Here is a 13,709-nt window from a genome sequence, read left to right as displayed (position 1 = left end):
TTTCTAATGGTGGTTTGTAATTGTGGTATTTCTGATGGTGGTTTGTAATTGTGGTTTCTAAAGGTGGTTTGTAATTGTGGTATTTCTGACGGTGGTTTGGAATTGTGGCGTTTCTAAAGGTGGTTTGTAATTGTGGTGTTTCTAAAGGTGGTTTGTAATTGTGGTGTTTCTAACGGTGGTTTGTAATTGTGGTATTTCTGACGGTGGTTTGTAATTGTGGTTTCTAAAGGTGGTTTGTAATTGTGGTATTTCTGACGGTGGTTTGTAATTGTGGTGTTTCTAAAGGTGGTTTGTAATTGTGGTATTTCTAATGGTGGTTTGTAATTGTGGCGTTTTTAACGGTGGTTTGTAATTGTGGTATTTCTAACAGTGATTTGTAATTGTGGTATTTCTAACGGTGGTTTGTAATTGTGGTATTTCTAATGGTGGTTTGTAATTGTGGTATTTCTAATGGTGGTTTGTAATTGTGGTATTTCTAACGGTGGTTTGTAATTGTGGTATTTCTAACGGTGGTTTGTAATTGTGGTGTTTCTAACGGTGGTTTGCAATTGTGGTATTACTAACGGTGGTTTGGAATTGTGGCGTTTCTAAAGGTTGTTTGGAATTGTGGCGTTTCTAACGGTGGATTGGAATTGTGGTATTTCTAACGGTGGTTTGGAATTGTGGTATTTCTAACGGTGGTTTGGAATTGTGGTATTTCAGACGGTGGTTTGGAATTGTGGCATTTCCAACAGTGGTTTGTAATTGTGGCATTTCTAAAGGTGGTTTGTAATTGTGGTATTTCTAACGGTGGTTTGGAATTGTGGTATTTCTAATGGTGGTTTGTAATTGTGGTATTTCTAACAGTGGTTTGGAATTGTGGCGTTTCTAAAGGTGGTTTGTCATTGTGGTATTTTCTAACGGTGGTTTGTCATTGTGGTATTTCTAATGGTGGTTTGTAATTGTGGTATTTCTGACGGTGGTTTGTAATTGTGGTGTTTCTAAAGGTGGTTTGTAATTGTGGTATTTCTGACGGTGGTTTGGAATTGTGGCGTTTCTAAAGGTGGTTTGTAATTGTGGTGTTTCTAAAGGTGGTTTGTAATTGTGGTATTTCTAACGGTGGTTTGGAATTGTGGTGTTTCTAATGGTGGTTTGTAATTGTGGTATTTCTAACGGTGTTTTGGAATTGTGGTATTTCTAACAGTGGTTTGGAATTGTGGCGTTTCTAAAGGTGGTTTGTAATTGTGGTGTTTCTAAAGGTGGTTTGTAATTGTGGTATTTCTAACGGTGGTTTGGAATTGTGGTGTTTCTAATGGTGGTTTGTAATTGTGGTATTTCTAACGGTGTTTTGGAATTGTGGTATTTCTAACAGTGGTTTGGAATTGTGGTATTTCTAACAGTGGTTTGGAATTGTGGTATTTCTAACAGTGGTTTGGAATTGTGGCGTTTCTAAAGGTGGTTTGTAATTGTGGCGTTTCTAACGGTGGTTTGTAATTGTGGTACTTCTAAAGGCCAAGGAACATTACAACCAGTCGGTGATGAACACCATCAAAAAGGACTTCAGCAGCTATGAAACTAATCAAACACACCTTTGTATTTACACCTGGCTTATCTGGGGCCACCTCATTTACAATGGCTTCATCATTTACATTTCTCATTTGCAAAAGAAAACTTTTATCTGATTCATTCTTCAGTTTTTTTTATCATGATGGATTTTTATATTTTATGAGTTTATATTTTATCATATCTGATGGATTACAAAAAGAGAGTCGATGTTTCATCTTCAGGTCAAAGGCCACTCAATCCAAATCCTCAGCGGATTGTCATTTACAGTATTATTGCACTTTAGACAGGTAACCCGCCATCACCCCTGCTGCACAAATTTCCCCAGGCACAAACCTCAGGAGTTACCATCAAGCATCTTGTCCCTACGACCCTACAACCTACAACCAAGACGAAGTTAAACTTGTGCATTTACCAAACAAGCCTTCCATCACAACGATCATCAATGCGTTGTTCAGAAGTGTAATGGAGCACTTATCGTTATTGGACACTCTTCAGCACACTCACTCTTTCCTCATTAGCACCATAAAAGCTCCTTAATTGTATTCCAAAAACTCAAGTAAGACTCCTTGGGAGGATTATAATACGATTAGTAAAACTGAGAGCAATTAGACATTCACTCAGGCCAGGAAGGCTTGCATTGAGGGGCACATTATTGTCGTTGTACAATATTAACAACAATGATATTGTTGTTATCGTCGATATTTGTTATTTGGGAGAAGGAGATATTGAGAGAGAGAGAGAGAGAGAGAGAGAGAGACAGGGTTAAAGATAGAGACAGTGTAGAGAGACAGACACAGTGGTAGAGAGGCAGAGACAGGGATAGGGAGAAAGCGACATGGGGTAGAGAGACAGCGACATGGGGTAGAGAGACAGCGACATGGGGGAGAGAGACAGAGACTGGGGTAGACAGACAGGGGTGGGGAGATAAAGCAGTAAAGATAAAGGGGTAAAGAGACCAGGGCAGAGCGATAGAGACAGTGGTGGGAAGACAGGGGTAGAGAGACAGGGGTAGAGAGACAGGGAGAGAGAGACAGGGAGAGAGAGACAGGGGTAGAGAGACAGGGGTAGAGAGACAGGGGTAGAGAGACAGGGGTAGAGAGACAGGGGTAGAGAGACAGGGGTAGAGAGACAGGGGTAGAGAGACAGGGGTAGAGAGACAGGGGTAGAGAGACAGGGGTAGAGAGACAGGGGTAGAGAGACAGGGGTAGAGAGACAGGGGTAGAGAGACAGGGGTAGAGAGACAGGGGTAGAGAGACAGGGGTAGAGAGACAGGGGTAGAGAGACAGGGGTAGAGAGACAGGGGTAGAGAGACAGGGGTAGAGAGACAGGGGTATAGAGACAGGGGTATAGAGACAGGGGTAGAGACACAGGGGTAGAGACACAGGGGTAGAGAGACAGGGGTAGAGAGACAGGGGTAGAGAGACAAGGGTAGAGAGACAGGGGTAGAGAGACAGGGGTAGAGAGACAGGGGTAGAGAGACAGGGGTAGAGAGACAAGGGTAGAGAGACAGGGGTAGAGAGACAGGGGTAGAGAGACAGGGGTAGAGAGACAGGGGGAGAGAGACAGGGGGAGAGAGACAGGGGGAGAGAGACAGGGGGAGAGAGACAGGGGGAGAGAGACAGGGGGAGAGAGACAGGGGGAGAGAGACAGGGGTAGAGAGACAGGGGTAGAGAGACAGGGGTAGAGAGACAGGGGTAGAGAGACAGGGGTAGAGAGACAGGGGTAGAGAGACAGGGGTAGAGAGACAGGGGTAGAGACACAGGGGTAGAGACACAGGGGTAGAGACACAGGGGTAGAGACACAGGGGTAGAGACACAGGGGTAGAGACACAGGGGTAGAGACACAGGGGTAGAGACACAGGGGTAGCGAGACAAGGGTAGAGAGACAGGGGTAGAGAGACAGGGGTAGAGAGACAGGAGTAGAGAGACAGGAGTAGAGAGACAGGAGTAGAGATACAGGAGTAGAGAGACAGGAGTAGAGAGACAGGGGTATAGAGACAGGGGTAGAGAGACAGGGGTAGAGAGACAGGGGTGGAGAGCCAGGGGTGGAGAGCCAGGGGTGGAGAGCCAGGGGTAGCGAGACAGAGAGATTTTAAATATTATGATTTACTCACCAAGTTCAAGGAGTGGCAGAAGGCGAAGGGAACGGGGGCAGAAAAGGCAGAGCATTAAAGTTATAAGGCAGCCAGGAAGGCTGCAAAGAAAGAGGTAGCAAAGGCGCAGGAGGCATGCAGGAAAATGTTCGGAGAACGCTTGGATTCGGAAGAGGGTCAGAGAGCGGTATTCAGGATTGCAAAGGAGATAGCGAAAGAGAGGTGTGATGTGATGGGGGTGAGTTGCTTGAAGGATGAAGTGGGACAAATCGTTGTGGACCCAGATGGAATTAAAGGAAGATGGAAAAGATATATGGAAATGCTGTTGAATGCAGAGAATGAATGGGATGGCAACATAGAGAGTAACCCAGTTTTAGGACCAGCAGAGAAGATAACCGAGAAGGAAGTTGAGGAAGCGATAAAAGCAATGAAGAGTAGAAAAGCGGGAGGACCAACGGGAGTTGTGGGAGATATGTTGAAGGCAGTGGGAAATTGGGGTGTGAAGAGAATGACAGAGATCTGCAATCTTGTGGTGAAAGAAGGCCGCATTCCAGTGGATTGGGAACTGAGTACCCTCGTCCCTCTATACAAGGGGAAAGGTGACCCTCTGGACTGTGGCTCGTATCGAGCGATAAAGTTATTAGAGCATGGAATGAAGGTATTGGAAAGGGTGTTGGAGAGGAGGATAAGGAAGAAAGTGAAGATTGACGAAATGTAGTTTGGATTTATGCCAGGAAGAGGAACGACAGACGCGCTTTTTATTGTGAGACAGTTGCAGGAGAAGTACATGGAGAAGAGGAAGAAGTTGTTTCTTGGGTTTGTTGATCTGGAGAAAGCATTCGATAGGGTTCCATATGAAGTATTGACATGGGCATTGAGGAAGTTAGGAGTGGAGGAATGGTTGATCAGAGTAGTGATGGCAATGTACAAAAGAGCGCGCACAGCTGTAAGGACGAAGGAGGGGAACAGTGGTGAGTTTGAGGTGAAGGTGGGAGTGCATCCGGGGTCGGTACTAAGTCCACTACTATTTGTAGCTGTGATGGAGGTGCTGGCTCGGAACGTAAAGGAGGGTTTACCATGGGAGTTATTGTATGCAGATCTGGTGTTGATTGCAGAAAGTATGGATGGACTGAAGGAGAAGATAAACAAGTGGAAGGAATGTATGGAGACAAAAGGTCTGAAGGTGAATATCGGAAAAACAAAGTGATGGCAAGTGGTAAAGCATGTGGTGAGGTGGAAAGAACTGGGAAGTGGCCGTGTGCTGTGTGCAGGAAGGGTGTCGGAGTGAACTCCATTCGATGTACAATGTGCGCTGTGTGGGCTCATCAAAAATGTAGTGGTTTGAGAGTGTCATTAACCAGTGTGGCAGCTACATTCAAGTGTAAGGTGTGCACAGAAGGAGTTGCAGATGGAGGAATGTTGAGTTGGATCTTGGAGACTGCGTGAAGCTGGAAGGTGTGAAAACATTTTGCTACCTAGGAGACATGCTGAATGGAGAAGGTGGATCAGACTCGGCAACGGTTGCTGGAGTGAGATGTGCATGGAAGAAGTTTCGGGAACTGAGTGGCGTGCTGACGAGGAGGGGAGTGTCGTTGAGGCTGAAGGGAAAGGTGTATGCTGCATGTGTGAGAAGTGTTATGATTTATGGGAGCGAGACATGGGTAATGAACGTAGAGCAGCAACGAAGGCTGGAAAGGGTGGAAATGCAAATGGTTCGGTGGATGTGCGGAGTATCGTTGAGAGAGAGGAAGACAAATGATGAATTGCGAAAGATGATGGGAATAGAGCCTGCGATTGATGCTGTGAAGAGAAACAGGTTGAGATGGTTTGGTCATGTGTTGAGGAAGGATGAAAGTGTCTGGTTGAGAAGTGTGATGGAAATGAATGTTGAAGGAAGTAGAGGACGGGGAAGACTGAGAAAGACTTGGCTAAAGGTGGTGGAAGAAGAAATGTGGGCAAGGGGGTTAACAAGGGGAGATTCAGAAAATATGGCAAGATGGAGAAGATTGTCATGGGGACCGCAAGGCTAACCCCCGCTCTGGCAGGGAAAATGGCCTTAAAATGCCTGTTGTGTTGTTGTACTTACCAAGAAACTCCCGAATGCTGAGTTGAATATGGCAGCTGCCTGCACACGGTACATAGAGAAAAACCTTAGACCACTTCAAATAACAGGTGCGTGCACATGGGCATTCGTTCATGCACCCTTAGTCCCATGAACACTCAGCAGTTAAGTGACTGGTCACAGGAATGCCACACGCTCCACAGTTTCTAACATCTCGAGGAAGGTTTTGCATTTGCTCATGGATTTCGATTTCTAGCCCAAGCAGAAAGGCCTCGTCTTGGACGAGCATCGCTTTCTGTTTTCAAGCTCAGATCTCAAACGTCACCGTGCACAGACCAAGGAGGGTCTACTTGAGCACCAATAAGTTCCAATAGCTCTAGGCCCACAATCAATAGTACCAAAACGCCATCATGAAACGCACAATGCTTTCAAGTCATATTTATATGAGATATTAAGGTTTTCTTTCTCTTTTTCTCACAAGCAACGATAAGACCAGCCATTGCCACAGCAGTAGGTAATTCTGAGGAATCAGTGAGCATTAGAGGCAAGCAGGCTTGACATCGACACCCTAACACGATTACGCTAGGCCTCCACACAGCACCGCTCACGCTGCAGGTGCGGTTCGGGGATCCCTTCGTGCTCTGCCTGCATCGACACTGATGGATGGAGCCAAGACACTGCCTGCCAAGTGATGGATTGGCTTTCTGTGGCCAAATGATTTCCGCAGCTTGGCCAAGGCACCCCTTGCTCAAAAATTTGGTTACACTCCTCAATGTCTGCATGTATTTGGTGTCACCCCTGTCTCCCACAACCCCCCATCCCTTATTTTCCTCTGGCACCACTTCACTCTTCCCTCTATTGCCTTGCCTGTGTTTACTTGCATTTTTTCATTATTTCTGGCTCTATCTCCACCTCTTTGTCAGTAAAAGTATTTGTGTTCGACTTACCTGTTTATTATGGTAGTTTCCCAGCTATAATGGCGTCAGGAATGGCATCCGGCCATAAAAAAAACATTGCCTCAAACAGAGAACCATGATTGTCATGGGACCCGCAAGGCTAACCCCCGCTCTAGCGGGGAAAATGGCCTTAAAACGATCATTCATTTCCCAGCTATAATGCTGCCCTTTTCTAGCTCATACATACATTATGTGCAAGACAAAGAGAGTAGACAAATCAAGATGGCCTACAGGATTTTAACCTCGAGTCCCAGTATATCACTCACATGGGAAGGCCCAACAGGCCATGGATTACATTCGTGAATTCTATCGACTGGATGTTGAGACATTAATGTTGTGTAAATCAGTTAGTTTGTGCTGACTACGACTTTAAGTACAAAACTGTTGCTGATGAAAACTACAGTTAAACTTGATCAGTCCATGAGATGGTCGCCATGGTAGCGACACAGGGACCATTTTGTCAACACAACGTGGATATATCGGCGACATTTGATTGTCTCCTCCTTTGAATGTGTATGCACACGTCTCGCGAACAGATTTTAAAATTTCCTTTCCAATTCCATACTTTCACTTCCTGCTTTGGCCTCAGAAAGTTTTCATGCATTATCTCTAATGCTCAGCTAACCTAAGCAGGCATCAGCAATTAGGCCCAGCTCATCCTCGTATCTCGACACAGATATGAAGGGTAAAGCTCATTCCCAACAAATATGGCATTATTTCTGTATGAAACAAAAATAACAAGTACAGATACATTCAAAGTACACCGCCCCCATGCAAAATAATTAAATATCCTCCAACACGGCATTGCCAGGGTGCCTCCGGCGCCCGGCAATGCCGCAGTGCAGCTCATAGAGACTGTATTGGGAGGGAGAGGTGTACAATAATTGATTGATTAATTGTATAATTAAAATCAATAAAAGATTATCATAAAATATTTTCTTAATCAATTGGCTAATAGCATAACTAAACCACTCGTGCTTCATCCGAAGATGTATCTTTTAGAAATTTAATTAAATAAGGCATTAATAAAAAAATTAAATAATTATTTGATGAGTCAATAAATAATTAATCGGAAAAATGATTAATCAATATATCAAAAATATCCTTTATAGCCACATCACTTGGTTACTGTCATGTCCAAATATTAGCTTCCTAACTCAAAAACCCTGGTGTTGGGCTAGCGGCTAGGGTGCCAGCTTAGGATCCTAGGATCCTGGGTTCGAATCCCGGTCGATCGCTGAATTAACGCCAGGGGGGTTGACTCAGCCTGTCATCCTTCCGAGGTCGGCAAATTGAGTACCAGTTGACTGGTAATTCCCTGTTTGTCGTAAAAAGGCGACAAAAAGGGTTGGCGGCAGGAAGGGCATCCGGCCGTAAAACATTGCTTCAAAAAGGGGACCAAAAAAAAAAACAACAACCACGGTCCCCGAAAAAGGCCAACCCCCGCTTGCGGGGAAAAATGGCCTCTAAAGGTGGTTTTTTTTTTTTTAACTCAAAAGGTGCCTCAGATATTGCCCAGATGAGAAAGAAAATAAATAAATGATTAATAATGAAAATAAATAAATAATAATCATAATTTTTTAAAATAATTAATCAATTGGCTCAAACAACACACAAACCACCACCATTTCATCCAAATCTGAAACTAAAAAAGAAAAGAAAATTAGTCATTAATCGAATAATTAAATAATTAATCGATTAATTGATTAATTGATTAATTAATAAATTAAAAATAGCCTTTGCAGCCAAATCACCTGGTCATTGGCATGTCCAAATATTATCTTCCTAACTCAAAAGGTGCCTGAGATAATGGCCAGAAGAGAAAGGAAATGTATAAGTACTTAATTTTTTTTTTTTTTTTTTTTTTTTTTTTTTTTTTTTTGTATACAATATCGAGGCCTCGATAATTAATCGCTTAATTAATCGCTAATAATTAAATAACTCATCAATTAGTTGATTAATCGAAAAACAAAAACTACCGTTTTTGACAAAGTACTTGCTCACTACTGTGCCGACATTTCAGCTTCCTAGCTCAAAGGATGGCTGAGATATCGCCCGGACAACCAAGAAAACAAGAAAACAAGTACACATACATTCAAAGTACACCGCCCCATGCCAAATAATTAAATATGCTGCAGCGCGGCATTGCCGGGGCGCCTCCGGCGCCCGGCAATACCGCAGTGCAGCTCATTGAGGCTGCATTGGGAGGGATAGGTGTACACTAATTGATTGATTAATTGTATAATTAAAATCAATAAAAGATTATCACAAAATATTTTCATAATCAATTGGCTAATCGCATAACTAAACCACTAGTGCTTCATCCGAAGATGTATCTTTTAGAAATGTAATTAAATAAGTCATTTATAAAAAATTAAATAATTAATTGATTACTCAATAAATAATTAATCGATTAATCAATAAATAATTAATAGATGAAATGATTAATCAATAAATCAAAAATATCCTTGATAGCCACATCGCTTGGTCACTCATGTCCAAATATTAGCTTCCCAGCTCAAAAGGTGCCTGAGATATTGGCCAAATGAGAAAGAAAATAAATAAATGATTAATAATGAAAATAAATAAATAATAATCATAAAAAAATTAAATTATTAATCAATTTGGTCAGAGAACACATAAACTACCACTATTTCATCAGAATCTGTAACTTTAAATTTAAATTTTTTTTTGGCATTAATCAAATAATTACATAATTAATCGATTAATTTATTAATTAATAAATCAAAAATATCCTTTGCAGCCAAATCACCTGGTCATTGGCATGTCCAAATGTCAGCTTCCTAACTCAAAAGGTGCCTGAGTTAATGGTCAGAAGAGAAAGGAAATTTGATTAATTAAATAAGTACTGAATTAATCGCTAATAATTAAATAACTCCTCAATTTATTGATTAATCAAAAAACAAAAAATACCGTTTTTGACAAAGGACTTGCTCACTATTGTGCCGAAATTTCAGCTTCCTAGCTCAAAGGATGGCTGAGATATCGTCCGGACAACCAAGGAAACAAGAAAACAAACAAACAAGAAACCAGAGTGAAAACTGAGTACTCTCTTTCAGCGTGCGTCACTGCCGAGCCCCCTTCGGTGCCCGGCAATGACGATTTGCAATGCCTGGAGGTGGCATAGGAAAGGAGCGGTGTACAACAAACAACCAGAGTGAAATCTGAGTACTCCCTTTCAGCGTGCGTCATTGCCGAGCCCCCTTCGGTGCCCGGCAATGACGTTATGCAGCACCTGGAGATGGCATAGGAAAGGAGCGGTGTACAATACTTCACTGGACCAGTCTTACGTACCTCGTTTCCTCCAACTGATTTTGTGAGGATGACAGCAGAGGAAACTGGTGGAGGCATGCATGCCACAATCTGCAGTCTGGTCAAAATAGAGAGGGTGGGGTGCGGATGGAAGTTAGACGGCATGAAAACTTAAATATGGCATTGTTCAAGTTTGTTTTTATCTTGTTTTTCAGTCTAATTTGTGTTAAAGTGACAATAATAAATAATACGAGTTAATTCCCTTATAAGGAACTTCAATCCAGGAGGCCCATCAAAGCTTAAACAATGGTTGCCCACTTATGGTTGTTTGTCCATGCTCTATCCTTTTTAAATGCTCAACTTCAAGCAAGGAAGCAGCACATACCATTTTTTAAGTCTTTGGTGTGATACGGACATGCTTTGAACCGCCGACCTCCCAGACTCGGAGTGGACGCTCTAACCATCACCGAGTCTGGTGGATGAGAGGCTTCGTGCCTAAATATGCTACTCCGCATTCCCATCTCCCCCCATTGTCCTACAGCTCTCTTAAATTTTCCTCATAGGAATATGATATCCTCCAGGTCACTCACCCTTGTAACAACCATGGGTCGAGAGGCAGAAAGTAAAGGAGCTGAATAAAAAGCCATATGGAAGCAGGGAAGAAGCAGAGTGTGAACGTCTGAACAAAAACGTGTAACCGCACATGTAGTAACACGTTTGCAAGTTCCTGGTGAGGAAAATACCCACGCAGTGGGAAGGGAAGGAGGAAGAGGAGGAATTAGTGTTTTTTATTCTTGTATGTCTGAAGATGACCAAGCATGAGAGAACTTTCAATCATTGCACACTTCAGTTGCTCATACAAGGTCATGCAGAAGAGAGAAAACTCAACATATTCTACAAACATATTATATCTAGAGCACTCAGATCGAACGATCGATTTCATCCTCATTTGGTGCACGGTGTACCTGGAATCCTCAATCAGGTCCAGGCTCAGGACAGTAATCACAGAAGCATGGTGTCATCACAACATTTACAGCAAAATGGCAGCATCGCATCCCCGCTAAATATTGCTGCTATTCACCCAGAATGGAACCCAGACTAGACAGTTCTAGACATAAAACATTGCTTCAAAAAGGGGACCACTGTGCCCGAAAAAGGCCAACCCCTGCTCTGCAGGGAAAAATGGCCTCTGAAGGTGGATCTAAAGGTGGATCATTCACCGTCTTCACCCAAGCTATCCCTCTCCGCCATTCACAGTTACAATCTCTTGGTAGAAATTCCCTTCATTGAGGCAGAAGTAGGGATGGAGAGATATCCATAGTAAAGGCAAGTCCAATTATCTCTATGATGTCCTTCGGTGTTGTCAAAGTTCGGTGTTGTCAAAGCAACCCAATGACGAGGATCACATTGGCTGGTTTGGCTTTGCTTTTGCTTTCTTAATGGTAGTTAGGGCAGGAGGTTGGTCAGGGTACCGGCGATACCTCGCCTACTCGTCGTAAAAGACACTGTGGGATCTTTAACATCCATCAAGTAACGATAGCAGCCGGGACACTCGGCTTAACGTCATTCGGAGGGACCCCAACTCTCTAACTGCCAGTGAACCACCAATCCGACGGTTTATAGTTGAGTCGGGGATGGAACCCAGACTAGACAGTTCAAAGGTATGTGCGTACCGTATGTGTGTACCGTATTTGCCAATGCCAGCACAAAACTAGCGATCTGCGTTGGCAGCACAAGGGAATAAAAACATAAGAATACAATGATCTTTCTTGGGAAAACCACATTTCCAAGCTGGCCTCCAAAGCCAGTCGCCGACTGGGCATCCTGCTCTCTTGCTTCGATGAACGATAAAGCCCAAAACATCAGCACCTTCTATTCCTTCACAGAAGATAACTCGAGCTATTTTATTCGTATGTTTTATTCAAAGGTTAGTGCACCACCTCTGTACGCACCTGCCCCCACCGCCCACACGGCATCCCGCCCACTCATCTCTTTCCTCAAAATGGGGTGAACCAATATTCGAAGTCACCATTCTAATATATCCAATCTCTTCCTTTTGGGTACCACTGGAATTCTGGAAATTGTATATTTGACAGAAGTATTCCTCTCGTAGGATGTCTCCAGTTCCAAAGTGCCCCTCACTGTCTATTCTCTCTTGTGTTTTGACAGACCCATCCCCCGTTTCGGAGGTGGCATTGTCCTCTCTGTCAAGAACTCCATTCCTCATTGTCCAATGTCCTCAATAAGCCCTGTCAGCCCCCCACTGGAATACATCTGGCCGTTTATCAACCAGATAGTGTTTGGCCTTGTAGCATACCATCCACGTGTTGATGACCATACTCTATAGACCTCTATTCAACATCAATCAACTTATAACCAACCTTCCCAACTCTTAGTTCCGAATCTGCAGTGATTTCAACTGTCACCATACAAGCTGGCTGTCTGTCAGTTCTGCAACAGCGAGCCATGGTATTGCAGTGAAGGCCTTCTGCGACTCTATGGGTCTGACCCCATCAGTAAACATCTCAAACCCGATTTATACAACTGTTATGTCCTCCGACCTCCATCCTGGACAATGTTATGACTAACTACCCATGTTCTTGTCAAAGCCCACCTCTGGTTATTATAATGGAGCAGCCTCAACGACACAGAATATGGCTGTTTGCACAGCCCAACTATAGCAGGGACTGTAATCTGTCCTCTCACAAAAGGATTGGGCTACCATCTTAACATCATCTGATATTGATTCCACATGGGAATACTTTCACAAAGGCTTACTTTCTGTCATGCACCAGTTTACCCCATCCCGTCTGCGGCTATCTTATCCATCGTCTCGGCCCTGGTACATCGGCTGTTGTGGGAGGCAGGTGCAGTCACACACCTTGCGTTTTCATCGTCGAAAGGAAACTTACTGAGGGTAACTTTAGGTCACTCCAAATGGCTCACAAAAAGTGTGCGTCCATAATGAAGCAAGCCAGAAAACATCATCTTGCACATCTCAAGGATAAACTTTCCTCCCAGTATCCTTCATCCAAGTCATGTTGGCATCTTATCAAATCTGTCTGGTATGTGCTTCACCTCAATCCCCTCCTTCACCTCACCTAGCATCCATGCAGACACTTTTCGAGATAAGGAAGAATGTCTAACCTCTGCTTTTGCCTCCAAATATCTGTGTACCCAACCCATCCCGCTCTGTCCCCATATTAATTACTCATACCCACGTCTACAGGACGTTGCGTCCTTCCCACCTGAGAAGGTAAAGAAAGAGAGTAGACAAATCAAGATGGCATACAGGATTTCAACATTGAATCCTAGTATATCATCAGCCTAGAGCTCACATGGCAGTGCCCAACAGGCGATGGATTACATCTCAACTATGCTGCAGTGATTGGCCCAGATGGCTGGAGTGCTCATTTTCTCAAATACTACTCTGCTGCTCTTGCTTCTCCTCTGTCTGCTCCATTCAGCCTGTCCTCATTTCTACCAGGAAGTCAGAAAACAGCACTCGTGCCTAATAGAAGGGTTTAAATAGATATCTATCAACTATAGACCGATAAGCTTACTTGCAATTACAGTATTGTACTGTATAAGCAAAGTTATGGAATCCGTTATTGCTGCTGAAGACAATCCTTTCCCTGTTTTCAAACAACCTGATATCTGACCATGAATTTGGATTCCATGCCAGTCACTCAAATCTGGACAGGCTGCTGATCCTCTCTCAGAAATGGTTGGAGGTCACCCAAATCTCAAACATGATGTCAGGAAGGTCTTCCTGGACATA

The 13,709-nt window shown here is 43.5% G+C and overlaps 1 protein-coding gene across 4 annotated transcripts in view; it reads right to left on the bottom strand.

Annotated features, from left to right (window-relative positions):
- The window catches only part of SLC10A7 (solute carrier family 10 member 7), a 64,021-nt gene that overhangs the window by 37,278 nt on the left and 13,034 nt on the right, over nt 1-13,709 (bottom strand). For all 4 annotated transcript variants that reach the window (XM_068132420.2, XM_078769205.1, XM_078769207.1 and 1 more), the window contains 3 exons: nt 10,519-10,655; nt 9,971-10,046; nt 5,724-5,762 (listed from right to left, as the gene is read on the bottom strand). In XM_068132420.2, the coding sequence (XP_067988521.1) occupies nt 5,724-5,762; nt 9,971-10,046; nt 10,519-10,655 (252 nt within the window). The remainder of the gene's footprint in view (nt 1-5,723; nt 5,763-9,970; nt 10,047-10,518; nt 10,656-13,709) is intronic.

The sequence above is a fragment of the Myxine glutinosa genome, unplaced genomic scaffold (assembly GCF_964187855.1).
Source record: "Myxine glutinosa unplaced genomic scaffold, kmMyxGlut1.1 SCAFFOLD_1688, whole genome shotgun sequence".
NCBI classification, from domain to species: domain Eukaryota; kingdom Metazoa; phylum Chordata; class Myxini; order Myxiniformes; family Myxinidae; genus Myxine; species Myxine glutinosa.
This window is presented reverse-complemented; position numbering and strand designations above follow the sequence as displayed.